At 43.3% G+C, this 21,241-nt stretch overlaps 1 protein-coding gene across 6 annotated transcripts in view; it reads right to left on the minus strand.

Annotated features, from left to right (window-relative positions):
- The window catches only part of KANSL3 (KAT8 regulatory NSL complex subunit 3), a 55,024-nt gene that overhangs the window by 20,884 nt on the left and 12,899 nt on the right, over positions 1–21,241 (minus strand). For 4 of the 6 annotated variants that reach the window (XM_054701879.1, XM_054701877.1, XM_037527874.2 and 1 more), the window contains exons 4-20: positions 20,122–20,212; positions 19,796–19,981; positions 15,061–15,192; positions 14,706–14,822; positions 14,371–14,472; positions 14,184–14,255; positions 12,806–12,880; positions 12,491–12,648; positions 9,506–9,569; positions 8,914–9,114; positions 8,579–8,735; positions 5,455–5,643; positions 4,907–4,991; positions 4,389–4,519; positions 3,440–3,549; positions 2,797–3,019; positions 2,370–2,503 (exon numbers count right to left, since the gene is read on the minus strand). In XM_054701879.1, the coding sequence (XP_054557854.1) occupies positions 2,370–2,503; positions 2,797–3,019; positions 3,440–3,549; positions 4,389–4,519; positions 4,907–4,991; positions 5,455–5,643; positions 8,579–8,735; positions 8,914–9,114; positions 9,506–9,569; positions 12,491–12,648; positions 12,806–12,880; positions 14,184–14,255; positions 14,371–14,472; positions 14,706–14,822; positions 15,061–15,192; positions 19,796–19,981; positions 20,122–20,212 (2,227 nt within the window). Of the gene's footprint in view, positions 1–1,453; positions 1,581–2,369; positions 2,504–2,796; positions 3,020–3,439; positions 3,550–4,388; positions 4,520–4,906; positions 4,992–5,454; positions 5,644–7,303; positions 7,382–8,578; positions 8,736–8,913; positions 9,115–9,505; positions 9,570–12,490; positions 12,649–12,805; positions 12,881–14,183; positions 14,256–14,370; positions 14,473–14,705; positions 14,823–15,060; positions 15,193–19,795; positions 19,982–20,121; positions 20,213–21,241 lie in introns of those variants that run through there. The other 2 variants (XM_037527876.2, XM_054701878.1) reach the window with 2 other exon arrangements.

Here is a 21,241-nt window from a genome sequence, read left to right on the forward strand (position 1 = left end):
GCTCCCCTTAGCAGTGTATTTCAATAGATCTGCCTGTTCTGCTCCCCACTAGGTCTCTAGTGAATCTTCTCAACCCCCGTACCTCTGCCTACACCAGTTCTTCTACACAAAATAAATCAAATCTTCAAGAAAAAAAAAAAAAAAAAAAGATAAGCACTTAATACTTCAAATGGAAACAAAAAAATTTTAGTGGAATAAAGTATATGAAACTTGTATTAACAGATAAAGGACTAACATACTTTTAAAGACATATAACCTGACAATTAGAAAAATGCACATTAAAACAATTTTACTTTTTACCCAATCAATAAAATTAAAAATACTAATTTCCATAGTCATAAAGATAGAAAAAAAGTTATCATCACTGTGGCTTGAATTGTTAATTGGCAAAATCTTTTGAAGGGCATTTAGTCACCAGGTGGATGGACATTATTAGATGCACTCACTCCACTTACTGGTCTCTAGCCTGTAGAAATGCCCCCAGAGGTGTAAGAATCATGAACAAGGGGTCTTCACCATAGTATTATTCACAATATTGAAAAACAAAACACACCCCGACTGTAACTACTGAGGTGACAAAAAATACTTTTGTACATCCATCTACCTAGCGAAATACAAGGCAGTATGCTATGTAATCTACAGGGAAATGTGTCCTAACATAGTTTGTAAACAAGGCTAGAGACAAAATAGCTCATATTCTGTGATTCCCATTTTTATCGAGAAAATAAAAAGTACTTGGTATAGAGAGAATCATCTAGAAGAAAGCATATTAAAAGCTACAAATAGTGGGGCCTCCCCGTGGCGCAGCAGTTGAGCGCTGGGTTGCGAAGCTGCCCACAGCCTCTGCAGCGCGGGTTCGATCCCCGGTTCGATCCCCGGCTGCTCCCCGGCTACCGGAGGAGGGTCCCACATGGCGTGCAGACCTCTCCTGCTGCCCGCTGCTCCCCTCAGCAGTGTGCTTCGGTCCTTCTGCCTGCTCTGCTCCCCGCTCTGGCTCTGGTGAATTCTCTCATCCTCCCGCACTTCTGACTGTACCCAGTGCTTGTATAAATAAAAATAAATAGATAAATAAATCTTAAAAAAAAAAAAAGCTACAAATAGTGAATATCATCTCTGGAAGTAGTGCCATGGGAAATATTCAGTCTCTAAATTATATTATTTCTATAATATTTAAAATAATATTTTAAATTATTTAAACTATTTAAAATAATAGGTTTGTAACTGAAAAAAATAAGGAATAAAGGAAATAATACCACCACCACCTCTCTGAAAAAAGGCAGAAAGAAGGTAGTAGCTATGATCCCAATGAATGCAAGGCAACAATCTTTGTGCAGTATTTTCCCCTAAAAAGAAGAGGCGGAAGGGTTCCAGCCTCCCTCAACCCAGTTCCCAGGCAGAGTTGGTAGGGTGGGAATAACAGGAAGGCCAGGGCCAGGCTTTCCACAGACCTTACCTAGGATGGCTTTGGCCAAAAGAGTGGATATGGAAGGAAAGCACACTCAATACTGGACTCAAATTTTTTTCTTTAATCTCAGATCTTTGGGTGGCTCACATCACCTTTTGGTACCAGAAACATATTACTTTAAAAGAAATGGAAATCAGATCAGTTAAAAGGAAATGATGGTGACTTCCTTGGTAAAAGCCATAAAAAACTAGTCGCACCTTAAAGGGACATCAATAAATGCCAAGATCTGGAAAGACACAATGCTGGAAAGCTGTCAGTCAAAGAAAGAGTATTTGCCATCTAATCTTTACCCACAGCTTCTGAATGATGAAACAGAGAGTGGGAAGAGGAAAGGAACGGAGCAGGAAAGTAAACAAAAACATGTAATACCAAGCACCTACATTCTAGAACACATTCACATATTTAATCCTCACAACAATCCAGGGAGCTACAGAACAGGAGACTCAAAGAGGTCTCAGACTCGGGCCTCCCTGGTGGCACAGGGATTAAAGTCTCAGCCACTATCAAGCTGTTGCCAGCCACTAGGGCATGAATTTGATCCCTGGCCAGGGAGCTAACCCACATGGCTCAGCTAACCCACAGGGCTCTCCTGTCTCCCCCGATGCTCCCCTGAGTACTGTATTTCAGTAGATCTGCCTGTTCTGCTCTCCACTGTCTCTGGTGAATCCTCTCACCTCCAGCACCTCTGGCCTATACCCCAGATCTTACATGCATGAATAAAAATAAATCTTAAAAAATAAATAAATAAATAAATCTCAGACATGATCAAAGCTACAGAGCTACAAACCCCCAAGTCTGAATCTGTGAGCCCAGCACATTGGCAGATCTTCCAATCTACTAACCAGTTACCCCCAAACCTCCCAATACTGGCACCTATGCCCTCAGTCTTCCCAGGAGGACTCACCTGTGAGCTGGAGGGCAGCACCTGGGAGGTGGACTCCTCTGATGGGGCTGCTCCTGAGCCCATGGGGCTCAGGGTAGTAATTCTGCTTGGTTGGCCACGCAGCGTCAGTGTAATGGTGGTGGGTACCTTCAAGCCTGAGAGAGAAGGGTTTGTCACAGCCTCCATTTTCCTTTCCAGGAATTTCTTCCCCACAAAATACACCCCCCTTGGCCTCCTCCCCATCTATCCCCTCTCAGCCAAACTGAAAGGCAACAGGAACCAGTCTGTCTTTCAACCTCTCTGGGGAATGGGCCCACACAACTCAATCCCTGAGGGTCAATGCCAGGACCCTGTGGGGTTTGTTCAACATCACATCTGCCCATGTGAGATGGGGAGTTGTTGGGGAAGATCCCTATCTGGAAGTTCCCACGATTATCCTGAGACTCACCTGATGCCTGGTTAGAGATCTGAGCCAGACCAGGGAGGCTGCTTGCCAACTTAGCGAGGCCCCCATTGGTAAGCAGCTGGTGGATGGCTGTGGGCTTCCCACCAGGAGTGGCACCCAAGGAGGAGAGAGTGGTGGCCACAGGAATGGTACGGACGATGGTGCTGGTACCCGTGGTGATGGCACCCAGGCTCTGCATGGGAGTGGGCAACTTCACACTGGCGGCCTGTGGGACACACAAGCCCAGGTGATCAGAACTTGTTGCCCAATAGCAACATTCAAGTATGGAGCGCCCATAACATATTATTCAAGGCTACCATGTGCTGAGTGCCTACTATACACAAGGTTGTCTTGTAAGCATTTTCCATATATCACATTTAAACCTCAAAACAACTGCAAGGGAGGTACTATTATTACCCTCATTTCACAGACTTAGAAACAAAGACACTGAGAGGTCAAGAAACTTGCCCACAATCACTCATTAAGTGATGAGGCCTTACACTGCCTACTGGCTGTGAAATCAGAAGGCTGTGATTAGCCTTGACCCAGGTTCCAGATCCCAGTCCCAGTTTCCCCGCCATAATCAACTAAGCTTAGGGAACCCACTCCCTATGCCTGCCCAGCTCAATGAAAGGCAGATATGCACCTGCGGAGCTGGCCCTGGAGAGGGATTTGCTGGGATGGCAGAGGTCTTGCTGCTGATATCCTGCAAACTGAAGCTGAGACCTTGGAGGAGGCTGCTGGCTGATGTGGCACCTAAGAGAGGACACAACAGGCATCAGCACAGGCTCAATCAGTTGTCCCAAGAGCAGCCATGCTCATCCACGCACAACAACCAATGACAACATAATGATCTTTCCCTGGGACATTCCCAGCTCTCTCAGAAAGACATTAGAAAGGGAGAGTCCCTCAGACATGCATAAAGGCCTGGAATTACTCTTCGCATCCTATCCTGCTCTAAATCACCTGTTCTACATTTTGAAAGTTTTAGGAAAACCAAAGAGAACTTGAATCCCACTTTTCAGACATCTAAATTCCCTCCTTTCTTTCTAGGGAAAAGGAAGACCTTTTAAGCAAAAGAATTTCAAAAACCTGACTTACACTTTATCCTACACACAATCCAGTGGCCTCAAAGCAAAGAATAAGATCCTCTTGAAGGAGAAGGGTATCTGTAGTGCCTTGGCCCTGCTGGGCTCAGGCAACTAGCTTTTCCTTGTATGATCAGGGCAGAGAAATTGGAAAAATGAGCACAGGCAGAAAGATGTCTTATGTTGCTAATGCCCAGTATAACACCATTTCAGTTCTAGTCAATCAGATAGGTTTAGAAACACAAAACGGAAAATAATACATTCATCTCCCACCAGCATTTTTTCCCCTTATTGTCAGGATATACTACCTGCAGACTATAGTATTTACTGACCTAAATTTTGAGGCTAAGAACTCCCCCACCTCAAAGCTAATTCCAGCTTCATGCCAAACCTAAGACAAGTCTCAGATCCAACAAATATCCTCCAGATTTAGTTCCAAGGATGCTTTCCTAGGACTATGGTTCAGCAACAGACCCAAAAGATAGGAAACGATGGACTACCAGATACCTGGGAGGGAACTGCCAGGAGAAGTGGCCACCAGGCGGCTCTGGAGTGTGTGTAAGGCACTGGGCACAGTGCTGCTGGAGACCACTGAGGAGGTGGGACTGGCTGAGACTCCTCCTTCAGAAGCACTTGACCTGGAAACAAAGCCAGTTCCATTACCCAAGAATCAGAGGGCAGGAGAATATGGAAATACAAGGAGGAGTAAGAGTGCGGCCCAGCAAGGAAATGGACACCAGGTTAGAACCTTCAGTTTCTTTATCGCCCCTTCTGAATTTAGCTTCTAGTTCTTCTAAAGATCTATAAAGTAAGGACTTCGGATCTTTAAGCAACAGCCACGGGACATAGTGCACACTTTAAATAAGAATGAGCTCTAAGTTGACCCAAAAGAAAAACAAAAATCCTACTTGGAAAGAAGTCCATTCCTCAAAGAGAGAGCATCCAGAAGCCACCATCTTCCCAGAGCATTAAAAAGATCCGAGAGGTAAAGAGAAAAAAACAGACACACCAAGAAATAGACTCACTTGGCTGTGGTGAGAAGCCCTGTGAGCTCCTTGGCCCCTGCAGAAGCCTGCCCCAGTGTCATGGCAATGGGCTTCCCTCCTGTGGCTGCAAAACAGAAAACCCCAACAAGACAACTAATCAGTCATTTGGCTTCTACCTTTCAGGGCTCCAGAAGATATTAAAAGACAAAGAATAACCAAAAATAAATAGATAAATGAAAGAATAAATATACTAGAGATTAGAGTAGGGAGTTAATTTTTTTTCTAAACCTAAATATTTTATTATCTTTAGTTGAAATCAAACAGAACAAAATATAGTAAGTCCTCATTTGACAAAGACATGAAATTATCAATGTTAAAATAAAAGGATGCTGAACTATAATGCTTTGAATGACCTCAGTTTCTGTTTCTCATTCAGATCAGGTCACTGCCTTCTTTTCCCCCCCCATATGCAGCCCATGCCTTCTCACACTGGAGTAGAGGCTGAGGCATTCCAAACAGTAAAGAGGGCAATGCTACAGGCCCTAGGAGAGCTTGGTTTTTATTTAAACAGGACAAGAAAAACTCACCTTCTGGCATTCCTCCTTGGGAAGTACAAGGCCCTCCAACTGCATCCCCTTGGGAGATAAGAGACACCTTGATCTTTGGTCGCTTGGAGGTCTTACTGCTAGGAAGAGGACTGGAGGGATGGTGCCGCTTCAGCTGGACCCTAAGATCTTCTTTCTCAGCTTCTTCCACTTGTTCTGATGAAATGGGAACTAAGAGATGGAGATGAGAGGAGGTCTTCCACATTCCAAAAGAACCCAACAGCTACCGACAGTAGCAGCAAAGGCACGGCCGTATGTGGAACCATCACGCTTACCAGGTCACACTTCAAAGGAAAACTGCCAGTGTTGAGTCCCACCTCACTCAAGCCCCCCTGTGGTGGACTCCACCTTGACTCTCTCTGACGATGGCTCCATCCCCATCCCTCACCTAGGCCTGGATTTAGAAGAAAGGGGAGCCTCCCTAGTGGCACAAGGGGTTAAGCACCGCACTATGAAGCAATCCCCAGCTGGCCAGGGAGCAACCCACATGGCGCAGCAGACCTCTCCTCACTCGCCCACTGCTCCCCTCAGCAGTGTATTTCAGTCAGTCTGCCTGTTCTGTTCCCTGCTCTGTCTCTGGTGAGTCCTCTCACTACCTGCATCTCTGGCCTATACCCCAGCTCTTGTATGCATAAATAAATAAATCTTAAAAAAAAAAATAAAAGAAAGGGGGCTCTTGGTGGGAACAAAAGAAGATACCCTGATCCTGCCTAGCAAAGGTCAACAAAATAACAGAGGACTCACCGCAGTGGGTCTTGAAAATGAGATAATTTTCCTGTTGCAAGCACCCCCCACCCCATCACACACCTGCAGGACAGTAAACATTCTATGAAGAACCCACAGAGGAGCAGACTATCCAGACCATTCTGAAAAGGAAATTTTCACACAGCTCTCAAGAGTCCTACCCTACCCTAAGGGACCAAGGTTGAGGGTTTGCTTGTCAAATGGAGGCAAGGAGAGGAATGATCACCAGGATTTAAGGTTGACTTTAAGCAGCTAGTAGGTGATGGAACATCTCAGTCAAGACAATTCTATAGCTCCTACCCAAAGATAACAGGGCAACATGGCCCATGTCACAACCTAGTCCGCAGGTCATTTCTACTAGTATGGAGAAAAGCCATCTGTTACCCACAGGCTTCTCTCTCCACCAACGACTCATCGTGTACATGGTCAAGTCTCTTGGATTCTTAAATTATCATTCAATTGTCCTTCTAGATTCCCTTCCTCTTTAAACCCAGGAGCTCACCCCAGTCCCTCTTCTTAGCGTCAAGCAAGAGGATGGTGGCAGTCATACAAGGCTGGGCTGGGAGTGGGGAGGTCCCATTTGGCCATAGGGTACTACTCAAGACAACAGTCAGGGTACAACCAGCTGGAAGGATTGTTGAGGCAACACATGTAGTGACTAAAATCTCAATAGGAAGGAAGATAAAAGGAAAAGGAGTTACAGGTTTTATATTGATAAATGGTTGGTGTGCTTGTAGCAGCCATGATGGAAGCAGGAAACCAGAAGCAGGGAGAAAGGGAACTTAGGCTCACAGGCAAGGGGCCACAGGTACACACAGGAGAAGCAGAGCCAAGAACCACAGTGACAGAACCACAATGCAAGACAAAGAGAGAAAAACACCATGAGAGGAAAATAATGAGAAATGGAGACAACACAAAGACTGTAGATTAAACAAAATGAGTCAGCAAAAATAGAATCATAAGACACAAAAAGGTAGAGAGAACAGGAGAAAGCCAGAGGTCAAGGAAAGAATGGAGAAGAATATGAGGGAGAAGGGGAGAGAAGCAGAGAGCACAGGTGAAAGGTGAGAGAAAGAGCAATACTCACCAAAGAGACAGGAGGAGGTGCCAGGAGGAAGAGCTTTCCTCACCAGCATGTTTTGTTTCAGAAAAGCAGCAAACTGTGCTAGAATGAATCAGAAAGAATTACAGAATCACAGCCAGCCAGAGAGAGAAGAAAAAGAGAGGCTGTCAGAAAAAGATACAAAAAGGTTCTAGAAAATGCAAAATGGGTTTTTTTTCTGGAATTATTGCATGATTTTGAAAGCTGATTCTCTTACTTTGCAGTTCTGTGGAATCATCTATAAATTGAAGATAGTAAATGTACCTATTTCCTGGGGCCACTGCTAAGATTTAGTTAGTACAGCAAGTGCCAATGAGGTGTGGCACCTAGTAAGGGCTCCATAAATATTAGCTGTTACCATCACTCCTCTCCTTGTCTAGTAGCTCTGCCAACACAAGGTGCCACACTGCTGCCCTCCTCTAACATTCTGAGTCTCATTCTGAAGCCAACTCACCAATCAGTCGTCCAGAACGTCTTAAGAATCTCAACTAATTGTCCCCTCCAGAAGCAGAGCAGACTGCTGGCTCTCTATTAAACCCCAAGAAGATGTTCCAATTACACATCAGACACCAATGACAAAAATCATCCCTTACTTTAGGGCTGCCCAATTAGATCAAAGTGGGGGGCAGAGTACAGCAACTGTTTCTTCTTCCCCCTATCTACCAAACTCCCCTTTAATGGAGCACTCACTGAGCTCTAAACTCTAATTTCAACCCTACAAGTATGTCTCAGACTGATCTAAAACCTATCTGCAAAGACTCCTTATAAACTTCACTGAGAGTCCCAGTGTGGGAATCCTAGCTCTTTAAGATCAAAACAAAGGGCATGAACCAGTTGAATTGGCCTAGAACCTGATGAATAAAACCAATCACCCTGTTCACAACAGAACTCCCTGATTGCAGGAGAGGCTAGGCAGGGCCTGGAATGATAGATCTAGTTTCCCCAATTGGGAGTTAGAGAAAACTTTGAGGCTAATATGCATGTAGTCAGCTCATAAGGTCTAACTTCATCAGAACACCAAGACAAAGCATTAACTAATGGAACTATACAGTCCCACTACAGTCCTTTTGTGATGTTTTACCCTTGATAATAGCACTACATATTCAATTCAAGCTAATTTTGCCTGAATAGAAATATGGAGGAGAGTGCCTTTCACATGCCCCTGGCAAAAAACAGTAATGCCAATACTTTCCAATTGCCACATGCCATCAGTTGTTGACTGAAAGAACCCCAAGAGGCCCCTGGGCCAGGCACCTATACCTTGGGCTTGTTTGTGAGTCAACACAGCTTCTGTCCGCTGCATGTGTCTTTTCAGCAACTGTGAGCTCCCAATTTGACTCGTCTTCTGGGCAGAGGCCACTGCGGTCACTTTGGTCTTGGGACTGGAGGTGGGGCTGCTGGACACACTGGAGAGATCCTGAGTAGCATGAGAAGGACAAGAGCTAAGTCAATGTTGCTTGGATTTGATCATCAGTGAGCATGTCCCCCTGGAATTCCCTGGCCTATAGCACCAAAAAGGAAACAGGCAACCCCAGAAAGCAAAGGAATTAACTCTACAGTTTGATTCCCCAGATGGTTCCCACCTCCTGCTTTACCTCTGAGCCTGAAGGTGAGGCAGGCAGCTTGGCAGCTGGGGAAGCAGGTCGACTGCCTCGCTCAGAGACCTCGAAGGCCAGGTCTCTGCGAGCCACATCCCGGGGCTTCTTCTTTTTCTCAGCATCCTGATCCCGAGGCTCAGAGCCCATATGCCCCTCAGCACGAGTGAGCACTCCAGTCAGAAAATCCACAATCTCATCCTAGTTTAAAGAGGTCTTTAAGTCCCCATCTGGAGAACAGAAACTTCCTCAATAGTTCCAACAACTAAAATGGATTCACCTTGGCTTTGACATCAGATGTACTGGTCCCTCTGGCACAAACCTTAGCCTCAGTCAAAGATCAGACACCGTTGTGAGGTGGCACTCTGGGGCAGTCACATGCCAACACTCCTCCAATAAAGCTTTTCTCCCCCATGCTTTGCTTGCATCTTTGTTCCTTTACTCTCCTTTTCCCCCCTCCTTTGTCCCCTCCTTTTCTTTGTTTGAGACCCTAGAAACCCCTTTGAGTCAGAGAGGCTGCTGCCAACAAGACAAACCTCAAAGTATTATAGAAAGGCAAACCTAACTGAGAAAAACACAGAAAGCACCATACCTGAATACATCTGTCCACCATGCTCTGAGTCAACCCTTCTGATTTCTTCTTTGCTTTGCTTATTCTAAGAAACAAAAAGTTTAATTTCTAAATATCCCATGGCCTCATATGGAAAAATAATAATGGATTTTTCTTCTGTGTTTATTTTCTAGGTACAGAAAAGATACTGTGAGCCCACAGGTAGGTTTATACAACTGTTTTGAACCTAGCTTCCCCATCTGTAAAATGAAAAATCAAGAATACTTCTCTCATGGAGTTGTGAGGATTACACAAAATAAAGGACCCAAAAAAATATGCAAAGTAACTGGGACTGTATACTTGAGAAGTCCTAAATGTTGGCTTAACAGACAAATTCTACCTGATTGTTAAGATTTCATCTAGAAATGCCCCAACACATACTCAAACCTTGAGGTGACCGGGAGCTGCTGACATGAGGTTAGCAGAAAGGGAGGAAAAATGGTCATGGGTAGGGCCTCCCTGGTGGCGCAAGGGGTTAAGCACAGCACTATGAAGCATTCGCAGCCACTGCAGCATGAGTTTGATCCCTGGCCAGCCAGGGAGCAACCCACATAGCACAGCAGACCTCTCCTGACTTGCCCACTGCTCCCCTCAGCAGTGTATTTCAGTCAGTCTGCCTGTTCTGTTCCCCACTCTGTCTCTGGTAAATCCTCTCACCCCCTGCACCTCTGGCCTGTACCCCAGCTTTTGTATGCATAAATAAATAAATCTTTGGGCCTCCCCAGTGGCGCAGCGGTTGAGCGCTGGGTTGCGAAGCTGCCCGCAGCCTCTGCAGCGCCGGTTCGATTCCTGGCTGCTTCCCGGCCACCAGAGGAGGGTCCCACATGGCGCGCAGACCTCTCCTGCCGCCGCTGCTCCCCTCAGCAGTGTACTTCAGTCCTTCTGCCTGCTCTGCTCCCTGCTCTGGCTCTGGTGAATTCTCTCACCCTCCCGCGCTTCTGACTGTACCCAGTGCTTGTATAAATCAATCAATCAATCTTGTAGAAACAAATAAATAAATAAAAATAAATCTTTAAAAAAAAAAAAATAAATAAATAAATAAATAAATCTTTAAAAAAAATGGCCACAGGTAGTTCTAAAGGGATAAGAGAAAATGACCACAGCTGGTTCTCCTCTTTGAGAGCTAGTTTTTCAAAACTATGATTTCTGGTAGGGGATGTGGGGGGAGGATATGTTCAGCAGAGGGAGTAACCAACAGAGTGAACAACATTCTGAGCCTTCAAATTCTGATCCCAATTTACTGATTGTTGGCATCTGAGCTTCTGCAACACCCTCACTTTATAGATGAGACACTTTATAGATGAGTTCCAAGTGCTAAGCAATTTACCCATGCTTCTTAGTAAAGGAGCCAAGAATAGAGGTCTCCTAATTCTGTCCAATGCTCCTGATATCATGCAAATGTCTCATAAGCAGCCTTACAATATAACTCTCAGCAAAGGTATTCCTCTCTCTTCTCACTCCCTCACAGCAACTCAATACAATCTATTCTTCTCTCTATAAGAACATCTGAATTACCATGTATTTACAAGGAAACACTGCCTTGAGTACCAAAGGATTAGATATTAAGTCCACAAAAAGCCAGAAAGACTTCTCCCCTGAGCCTCTGGATAGGAAACTGACAGGTAGGTACAATACTTGCTTTAAACTGTCTAGTTAAAACATCAAATGAAATTAATCTCTCAAGATTGAACATTCAAAATAAAAGAGGCCCAATGTCACAAACTCTTTTTTAGTACATTTTTTTTAGATTGATTTATTTATGCATACAAGAGCTGGGGTACAGGCCAGAGGTGTAGGAGTGAGAGGATTCACCAGAGACAGAATGGGGAGCAGAAAAGGCAGATTGATTGAAGTACACTGCTGAGGGGAGCAGCGGGTGAGTCAGAAGAGGTCTGCTGCGCCATGTGGGTTGCTCCCTGGATGGCCAGGGATTGAACTGGTGCTGCAGAGGCTGCGGATAGCTTCATAGGTTGCATCTTAACTGGTTGTGCCACCAGGGAGGTCCTTTTTTAGTACATTTAGTTATGTCATGAAGACATAACTGAAGGCTCTACATGTAGTCAATAGAAAGATGGCCATCTCAATGACCAACAGTGCCTTCCTAAACCCCCTCCTAAACTCTGTTTATACTCCAAATATATAAAAGAATGCTTAATACAAAGAAAAAAATCTATGTTCATATTCATCTTTAGTGGAACAAAATGTAAAGAAATGTCTATGCCAGTGAAAGCACCATGTTAAAGATTATATTTTCAGTCTCAAAGTATCTTCTCCTCGCAAGATAATTACTAAATACTGAGGGAAAAATATTTTTACAGTGGAGAGAAGAAACCTGGCAGATGCTAATATAAGCACGTGATCAAGGATATCATCATCTGTGATAAAATACCTCAAAATCACCCACCCTTTAGGAGATGCACTAAGTGCACATCACTGCTGTGGCATTCCTGCCCCAAATGCACACTCAACCTAATCACATTAAGAAAATGTCAAAAGCCAGAACTGAGGTACAATGTACAAAATAACCGTCCAGAACCCCTCAAATATGTCAAGGTCATATAGACAAAGAAAAACTCAGGAACAGGATCAAATTAAAGGAGACTTAAGAGAGATAGCCACCAACAGCAACATGTGATCCTAGACTGAATTCTGGACCAGAAAAGAAACATTAATGAGACAAGTGATAAAGCCCAAATCTGTAGATTATAGTATCACATCATGTTAATTTCTTGATTGATCATAATAGTTTGGCTATGTAAGATGATAACATTTGGGAAATTCAAGTAAAGGGTAAACAGGAACTTTTGTACCATTTTTGCAACTTTATAAATTTGAAGTTAGTTTAAAAAATGTAAAAAATAAAAGCTTTTAATGTCCCCCTTTCATTGAACCAGGATAACCTATAGTTATATTGGCACCTATAGGCATCTCTTTAACACTATCACAGTTCTGGGGGAACCTACCCACCTGAGATTATCGTCAGCTCCCCCAACAACTACCAAGCTGTTCTCAGCCCGAATCTTTTCCCGGAAGTCCTCCATGGCTTCAGGGTGACACTGCAGGGAATTCTGACCAATGACAAAGAGGACTGGAGTCTTCATATCCAAGAGAGGATCATCCACATCCTAAAACAGGTACAGGTTTTACAACGGGCAGTTAATATTTACGGAGCACTGACCTGGCAAATCCATTCAGAAGAGTCAACTGGACAACTGCAGCCAGACATGCACTCCCTTACTCTCACTGCCAACCACCCAACAATCAGTTGCACCCCATTCTTACCCCTCGGGGGCCATCCACAGTAAGGAGAGGAAACCCAAGGCAGACAACTGCAGTGACATACTCCATCACGGACACCTGGAAATAACAGAACAGTATGTCTCAAGGTCAACTAACTTCACTGCAGCTACATCCTGTGCAGAATCCAGAGGTGGTCTAGAACAACCCAACTGCCCCAGCCCTCATTTTACAGATGAGGACAGTGAGGATAACCATGGCAGCAGCCGTAGGAGCACAGAACAGAAGATGTGCTACAAGGAGGCAACTATAAAACTGGACCCTAAAAGGACCTCAGCAGACACCTGAACCATAGGATGATGGGTTTAATACATCCACCCTGTCAACTCCCTAGACCAGAGTCCTTCTGCTCACTTTTCCCTCCACTAGTAGCAAATGCAACCAGGAGAACACAAGTGTTGCTCTTCTCCTCTACACGAGGCAAATGTCCCCCTTTTGAGTTTAATGGATAGCTCTCAAATCCCCCAAATTTCTTAGAACAGTTGCTGATTGTGAACTCTACCACCCCTGGAATCAGAAAGCATGAAGAGATGGCATTCTTCCTCTTGTGGCCCTAGATGTCATATCTGACTAGATCACATGAAGCAGCAGAGACTTTATTTATTTGAACTGCTTGAGAATTAGAGCTTTGGATAGGTCAGGGACACTTACACACACGCATATACCTATAAACAATATACATATATATATATATAATAATATGTATATATAAAATAATAACAAGGATGTCTTAGAAAGGGACAGAACATGGATACAACATCAAATTCCAAAGCTATTAAATTTTTGCCAACTAAATTATTTATTTTTTTTTGTTTTGCTTTTCAGGTGGGAGTACAGTGTGGTATTTGTGTAAGGGACAAGGAAAGGGAGTCTTTTTTTTAGAGATTCATGCCAAAAAATATATAAATAAAATGACATTACATTTGGACTTTTTTCCTTCTATAGCTTAAAATGCAACTACATTGGTAAAGCAAATCCAGTATAGTACCTGGAGTATCAATGGTAGCTATCAGTAGTGGCAGTAATATTCTATCCTAGGACAATCTCCAAGTAAGATGGGAATTACTGGGCCTCCCTGGTGGCACAAGGGGTTAAGAAGCAACCTATGAGGCTATTCGCAGTCACTGCAGCATGAGTTCAATCCCCAGCCAGGGAGCTACCCATATGGTGCAGCAGACCTCTCCTGACTCGCCCGCTGTTCCCCTCAGCAGCGTATTTCACTCATTCCTCCTGTCTGTTCCCCACTCAGTCTCTGGTGAATCCTCTCACCCCCCCCCCACACCATTGGCCTGTACCCCAGTTCTTGTATGCATAAATAAATCTTTAATAAAACAAAAACAAAAAAAAGATGGGAATTACTTACGTGACAGGCCACCAAAGCTCCTGTATTCCAGCCAATCAAAATAATGGGTTTGTGAGGGAAATGGCTGTGAATCTTCGAGAGAAGAGAAAAAAAAAAAAAGACAGTAAGACAGGAGGCCACAGATGAGTGCAGAACTAATCCAGAATACTGGATGCACCATAATGATCTAAACTAGAGGCATTCTCACCTCTAGCACTTTGCTTCTCACTGCTCCAATCATATGCTCAAGACACTGCAGAACTCCCACCCCACTGCCATTGTTCAGCAGATGGGTGGCTACAGGGATGACCTGAAGGAAAGAAAATGTCAGCCAGCAGAGCTAAGTTTCAAATCTTCTCTCAATTCTGTTCAATCTACCCTAAATCCCTTCAACTTCGGACAAGCGGCGTTCAATTCTAAACAAAAGAAAAGGTTAGGGCATGCTCCACCTTTAAGGTGATTCATTTTGATCTCCTACATTTTGTCTATGCAATCCACCAACAATATACACTGAGGAGCTTGTTCCTCTTACCCCACACATACCTTGCCTAAGCAGGAAAGCTGAGACTGCCAAAAGCGGTGACGGCGTGAAGTAGGAAACACAGAGCTGGAGGGTCCGGAGGAGGCAATGAGGATGAGAGGTGAGCCAGGGAGTTTGCTCTAAGGAGAAAGAACCCCACCAGAGAACTAAGAATTGAGAGGTGCTTTTCAATGAAATTCCAAGTATCCCAATACCTTTCTTATCCCAACCAATTCTGATTTGTTTATGAGACTATGTAAGCACTACATGCAATTGGCTATTAATGAAAAATTATGTTAAACAAGCCATTGCAAAGGTTCAAAGGCTGGATTCTAAAACTTTTATGGAACATAGTTAAGTCCTGAGCATCCAACTTACTGGTTTGTTATGAGAAAGCACTCCCACAGCAGGGTCCCAGGGCCTCTTTAGCAAGAGGGATAAGGCCTCAGCTCCTGCAGCCCCAGTCTTCGTGTTGGATGACACAAGCATCCGGTCAATCAAGGAAGGGATCTAGAAGCAAGGAAGAGCAAAAATGCTTCCAGTGTGATGCAAGAGACCTGCTCAGGATGTGCAATCAGTGAGCAGAAGAACCCCCAATATGGGCCACAGACAGGTTTTAATTAAACCTTTCAAACCTTCCTCTAGAGCAAAAGTATAAATAAGTAGACAGCTTAAAAGTATCGCTCTGATCATAAAACAAATGGCTGCAGACTGTTGGAAAGCAATCAGGTGATATGCATGTAAGAGACTTAAATTGATTCCTCTATCTTTTCCAAAGAATTCTACTTTTGAGAATCTTAAGAATATGCAGGGGGGTGGGGGGCGGGAGGGGAGGGGATTGGGATCAGAATGGGGGGGTTGCAATTGTATGGGGAATATAAAAATAAAATTTATTATTTAAAAAAAAAATAAAAAATAAAACATACAGATGATTCGGGAAAAAAAAAAAAAAGAACACAAAAACACTTTGAAGGAATATATGTACTCTGTGTTCTTTGTGGCATTGTTTATAATAACCAAGTTACAGAATCAATCTTAGTGCCACTGACAGATGAGTGGACTAAAAAGATGTGGTTCATATTGCAAAATAGAATATTATCCAGCTATAAAAAAAAATAATAAATAAATAAAAGTTGATTGTCGATAAAAAAAAAAAAAAGAATATGCACCAGAAACACACACACACACACGGGTGGGGGGGGGATTATGCACACTGACTCACAATAATATTCAAAAAATGGAAACAGGCTAAATGTATGTGTATGGATATATATGACAGTGGCTAAGCAAATTACATATTTGATATTAAGAATCAATTTAAAATATTTAAAATAATCTGTAATATAAAGAAGTAATTTCAGTAACATGTTAAAGGTTAAAGAGAAAATACAAAAATGATCTTTACCCCCCCCCCAAAAAAAACCCTATAAGAATATGTTAATAGTGATCTTTATGGAATTACGGATGACTTTCCTTTTTAGATTTCTGTACTTTCTAACTTATGCCAATGAACATCAGTTAATTTCACAAATTAAAAAAAAATATTTTGCATTTTCTTTTAGAATATAGTCTTCAAGCGATGACCTGTTAAAAAAAATCTGTTAGTGTGCCCCCACCAAAAATACATCCTACCATATTGTGTATATTGGATTTATATTGAAACATGCCATTTTTTACTATTCACCAAAAATGTGACCTTATAGATGTATAAATAGGTTTCAGACATGCTGATGCTTACGTTAAGATTTGTGAATCCCATGCTATTCACAAAAGGTCAAAGTGACCCAAGGGAAAGAAAAGATTTTCCAACGTTAAGGACAGTTTTCAGAAAAACAATTTTTTGAGTCTGGAGAATAAAAATTATCTTGGTGACTTCACAGACCACAAAAGAGAAGCTGCTCCAGGCAATGACAAACAAGAACAATATTCCTAATTTTAAAAAAAGGGAGACTTGAATGGTTTCTGCATGAGAAATTAGGGGGCTATAAATATGAGATTTTCTCAGTTTAATTCAGTACTGTAAAGATTTAATCGAAGGTGTTTGAAGACAAACACACAAATAACAAGAGAGACAGGTAAGTGCCATGAAGAAACAAAAGCCCTGCACTGCTGATTCAAACCAGAGCTGATTCCAAGAGAAAAGGGGGAAGTGAACAGGCAATTTTCATTTTGAAGATACATCATGTGAAGGGAGCTGGATTCAGAATTCCAACAGCAGAAGATGTGGGAAAAGGCTTCCAAACAAAGACACATAGAAGTAAGAAAGTGCAGCAGTTATTCCAGGCACAGAAGTCAAGGATTCAAGTAGGGAAGTAGAAGGACACAAGGCTAGTAACAGACAAGGGCCAAACTGCAAAGGATCTTCACGCAAAGTGGTCATTTCTTTGTAATTTATAACTGTGAGATACTCAACACCTTGAGACAGAAGATCAGACCTGAATTTGATGTTAAAAGCTTTTAAAAGCTTTGTAACTCACTTTCTGTCAATAGAGAATACTCACAAATAATCAATAACCACCTTCTCTTCTTGAAGCTGGGCAGGCCAAGTTTCCCCCATCTTTACAGCATTGCATCATTCTCAACAATTAAAAGACTAAGGTCTATGCCTTTTCTGCCTTTTTAGTAATAGATCTAGTGGTCAAAATAATTGGACCAAAAGCATGATCGCATCCATGTGCATTTTCACCTAGCAGGTAAATTAAAAGTTTTGGGAAATAGGGGCCTCCCTAGTGGTGCAAGGGGTTAAGACGCAGCACTATGAAAGTAACCGCAGCCACTGCAGCATGAGTCCAATCCCCAGCCAGGTAGGTGACCCACATGGCGCAGCAGACCTCTCCTGTCTCGCATGCTGCTCCCCTCAGCAGTGTATTTCAGTGATTCTGCCTGTTCTGTTCCCTGCTCTGTCGCTGGTGAATCCTTTCACCCCCTGCATCTCTGGCCTACACCCCAGCTCTGTATGCATAAATAAATCTTTAAAAAAAAAAAAAAAAAAGCTGGCCTCCCTGGTGGTGCAGCGGGTTGAGTGTTGCACTATGAGGCCGTCCGCAGATTCTGCAGCACGTGTTCAATTCCTGGCCGGCCAGGGAGAAACCCACATGGAATGGCAGACCTCTCCTGCCTCGCCCGCTGCTCCCCTCAGTGGTGTCTTTGGTCCATATGCCTGTTCTGCTCCCCGCTCTGTCTCTGGTGAGTTCTCTCACCCTCCCATGCCTCTGAACTGTACCCCAGTTCTTTTATGAATGGGTAGTTCTTTGGGGGAAAAAAAAGCTTTGAGAAACAACCAAAGTATTTGTTAATCTGACAGACATAGAAAGATAATGAGCCTGATGGTAGAAAAACTACTCTGGACAGACAGCTTAGAGTGGACAGCACCTCAAAGTCTGAGGCCCTTGCTGATGGTGCATTACACTCCATTCTAACTGACCCACACTATAACCTCACAGCAGGGCAGGGCAGCGTGTGCTGTGCATACCTATGGAGTCACCCCAGTGGTCCATCACACTTATAAACCTGAACATCATCTCACTCATTTGGGTATGTCTAGACAGTGACTTAAATGTGGGAGCAGTTTAAACTTCCTTACAAAGGAAATTACACACAAATCACACTGGCCATGCAAAGACAGGAAGTCACTAGAGAAGTGCGATTCTGGGTACCACCAACATTCATCCCCTACAAATAGTCACCAATGTTGTTCTTTTATCATTGATGTAATGCAGTAGAGGGCATTTTAAAATGCTTAAAATACTCACAGGCAACCACTTTCTACCAGGGCTCTGTCTTAGCCCCATACCTACTTGCGCCCATGCCAGCCCACCATTCACCTCCTGGGTTTCCACTACCGAGAAGCAGTACAGGGGAAGTCTGGGACTACATATTATAAGTCTCTTCTCTTCTACAAAATAAGCTCCATCTGAGCAGGGAGCATAGCTGTTTTGCTCACCCCAAAGTGTAGTACATTGCAGGATTTTAAAAAAATGTATTGAATGAATATACTAATGCCCTATCTTGCATATCATGAACATATCTAGCCCTGGGTTTTACTTTTATGCTAAACTAGTCTTTCTTTGCTTTGAACTGAGGATGCTTCAACCTTAAAACAGTCAGGAAAAAATAAGTCTACAAATGTTGGGGCTATATCAGGGGGAAGCTGTTGGCCAGGCACCTTTTGACAACAAAGATGGGCCAGCTTCCTGCAAAGGAGAAGAGAGAAAAACTTTATTGAGAAAAAGCAAAAATGTCAACAAATGAAATAGTCCAAGTTGTTTGACATCATTTTGTCTTAGAGGAAAACACTAAAAATTTCAAGATTCTATGGAGGTAACACTTAATAATCGTAAGTAATTACCATGGGCTTATAATATCGCAAATTTTATGCCAAGCATTCTATCCTATAATTTAATCTTCACAAAAATCCTATTAGAGGTGAGGAAACTGAGACACTAAATCAAGTTAACTAGTGATCAAGTTAATAAGATAAGCAATCTGCCTGCAGAACTGATGCTCCATGATACTGGATGCGACACCAGACTGAACACAATCTAGTGCAATAACTGAAATCACAATAAACTGAAATTACTAAATATAACTTTGTGCAGTGTTGTCTAAGAAAGAAAGCAGGAAAATATAGTGATACATTTTATGAAGAATCATTAAAGTCAGAGTGTCACTACTGGAGGCTGATCGCATGAAGAGATAGGGAGGAGGCCACCATGCCTCACAGCTTGGAAGCATCTCCCCACCCTGACCTGCATATTCTAAGCACCGAGGGTCTGCTCCTTGCCCCCCTCTCGATACTATTCCCTGGTAAATCCTTCACCTTCTCCATAATTCTCATCTCACCTCAGAGGTGACTTAAACCACAGGCTACAGTGCAGCAGAAACTAAAGGTATACTCTGGTTTTCAGGCCCCACACTGGAGACAGCAGGGTTGAAGATGTTTACACCAGACAGAAATGTGTAATGACACCATGTCTCCTATTTTTAATAGCAAGCCGTTAGCTTAATCATGCCCTCCAGGTTAACCAGGCAATGACTTTGCCAATCCCACTTTCAGAACCCACAGCAGAGGCTGGCTACCCCAGGACAGGGGAAAAGCCAAGTATAGCCTTACCTTCCCTTTTAGTGTCTGCAAAGCATCCAGGTAGGCTGCCAGCATGGGCAGACTCAAGGTCTCCACCAGAGTGGTGTGCAGCCACTGGATCAATTTAGTGTCCCAGCTTACACTTGCCAGAGCTTGTCGAACTCTCCTTGCACACTTGTCCACAGCAACACGGCGTAGCACTGGCTCATTGCAAGCCTGAAAGATGTTAGGTGGAGTCATAAAACATGAAGGCTACCCTGTCAACAACTGGGGGTAAAGGGCTAACAAATCAGTCAAGTCAGTGAAAACTAGGGAGAGCCCCCCATGGACAGATGGACAGATTTCTGGAGCCTTACCCCTTCGTTGGCCAAGCGGGCAAGTCGATCAGACTGCAGAGCTTTGAGGATCTTATTGAATAGCTTATTCTGGGCCATGGTCCAGCCAGTCCTATAAGGGAAACTCTGAGGAGTTAAAGTCAGACCCTGAGACACTCCCCATGCACATACTTTGCATAAAAAAGGTCATATGTTCTTTTTTTCTTGTCACCATGAAACAGTGTAATTTGAAGTAGCTTAGCCTAAGAACACTGACCTAAAACACAAGACCTAGATTCTGGTCCCGATGTTGCCAATGAATCACCTCATTTGTGATTCACTGTGTTAGTTTACACACTGTAAGCGAAAACCAGTCACAAAGTCCTTTCAGTGCAACCAAAGCTAATTATTTTCCTGGTGGTAAAAATAATCTCATTAGCAAATAAAAGCATGACACCATTGCAGAGATAGATATATTTGAATTTCACAAATTTAATTTTTCACACAAAATGCCAGACAGGATAAGCAAGCATTTTAATGTACTAAAATCTCAGACTACGATAAGAGGGCTATTTGAGAACAAAAATATAACAGAATTATAACCAGTGAAGAGGTTATTTTTCCACTTTCCAACATTATGCCCCACACTAACATCTCTTCCTTTTCATGTAGAGTTTTTATATTTTTTGTATATAGCAGGTTTAACAAATTTATTTTTGAATTGTCTGTTCCATACCAATTAACATTTTATTATCCAGCGTATGACACTGGCATATGCAGGTTTCCCTTGTCTCCTGAAGGCTTTGTGTATCCTCCTCCAACTAAGTTACAAACTCCCTGCATCTATGAACCTGTCCTGTTCTTTTTTTTTTTTTTTAATATTTTTATTTATTTATACAAGCACTGGGTACAGTCAGAAAGGCGGGAGGGTGAGAGAATTCACCAGAGCCAGAGCGGGGAGCAGAGCAGGCAGAAGGACCGAAGCACACTGCTGAGGGGAGCAGTGGGCGGTCTGCACGCCATGTGGGACCCTCCTCCGGTGGCCGGGGAGCAGCCGGGGATCGAACCCCCGCTGTAGAGGCTGCGGGCAGTTTCGCAACCCAGCGCTCAACCACTGAGCCACCGGGGAGGCCCACAACCTGTCCTGTTCTTGTTCCCACCT

This window comes from Talpa occidentalis, unplaced genomic scaffold (assembly GCF_014898055.3).
Source record: "Talpa occidentalis isolate TD23 unplaced genomic scaffold, MPIMG_talOcc4v2.1 talOcc4.5, whole genome shotgun sequence".
Classification (NCBI taxonomy): domain Eukaryota; kingdom Metazoa; phylum Chordata; class Mammalia; order Eulipotyphla; family Talpidae; genus Talpa; species Talpa occidentalis.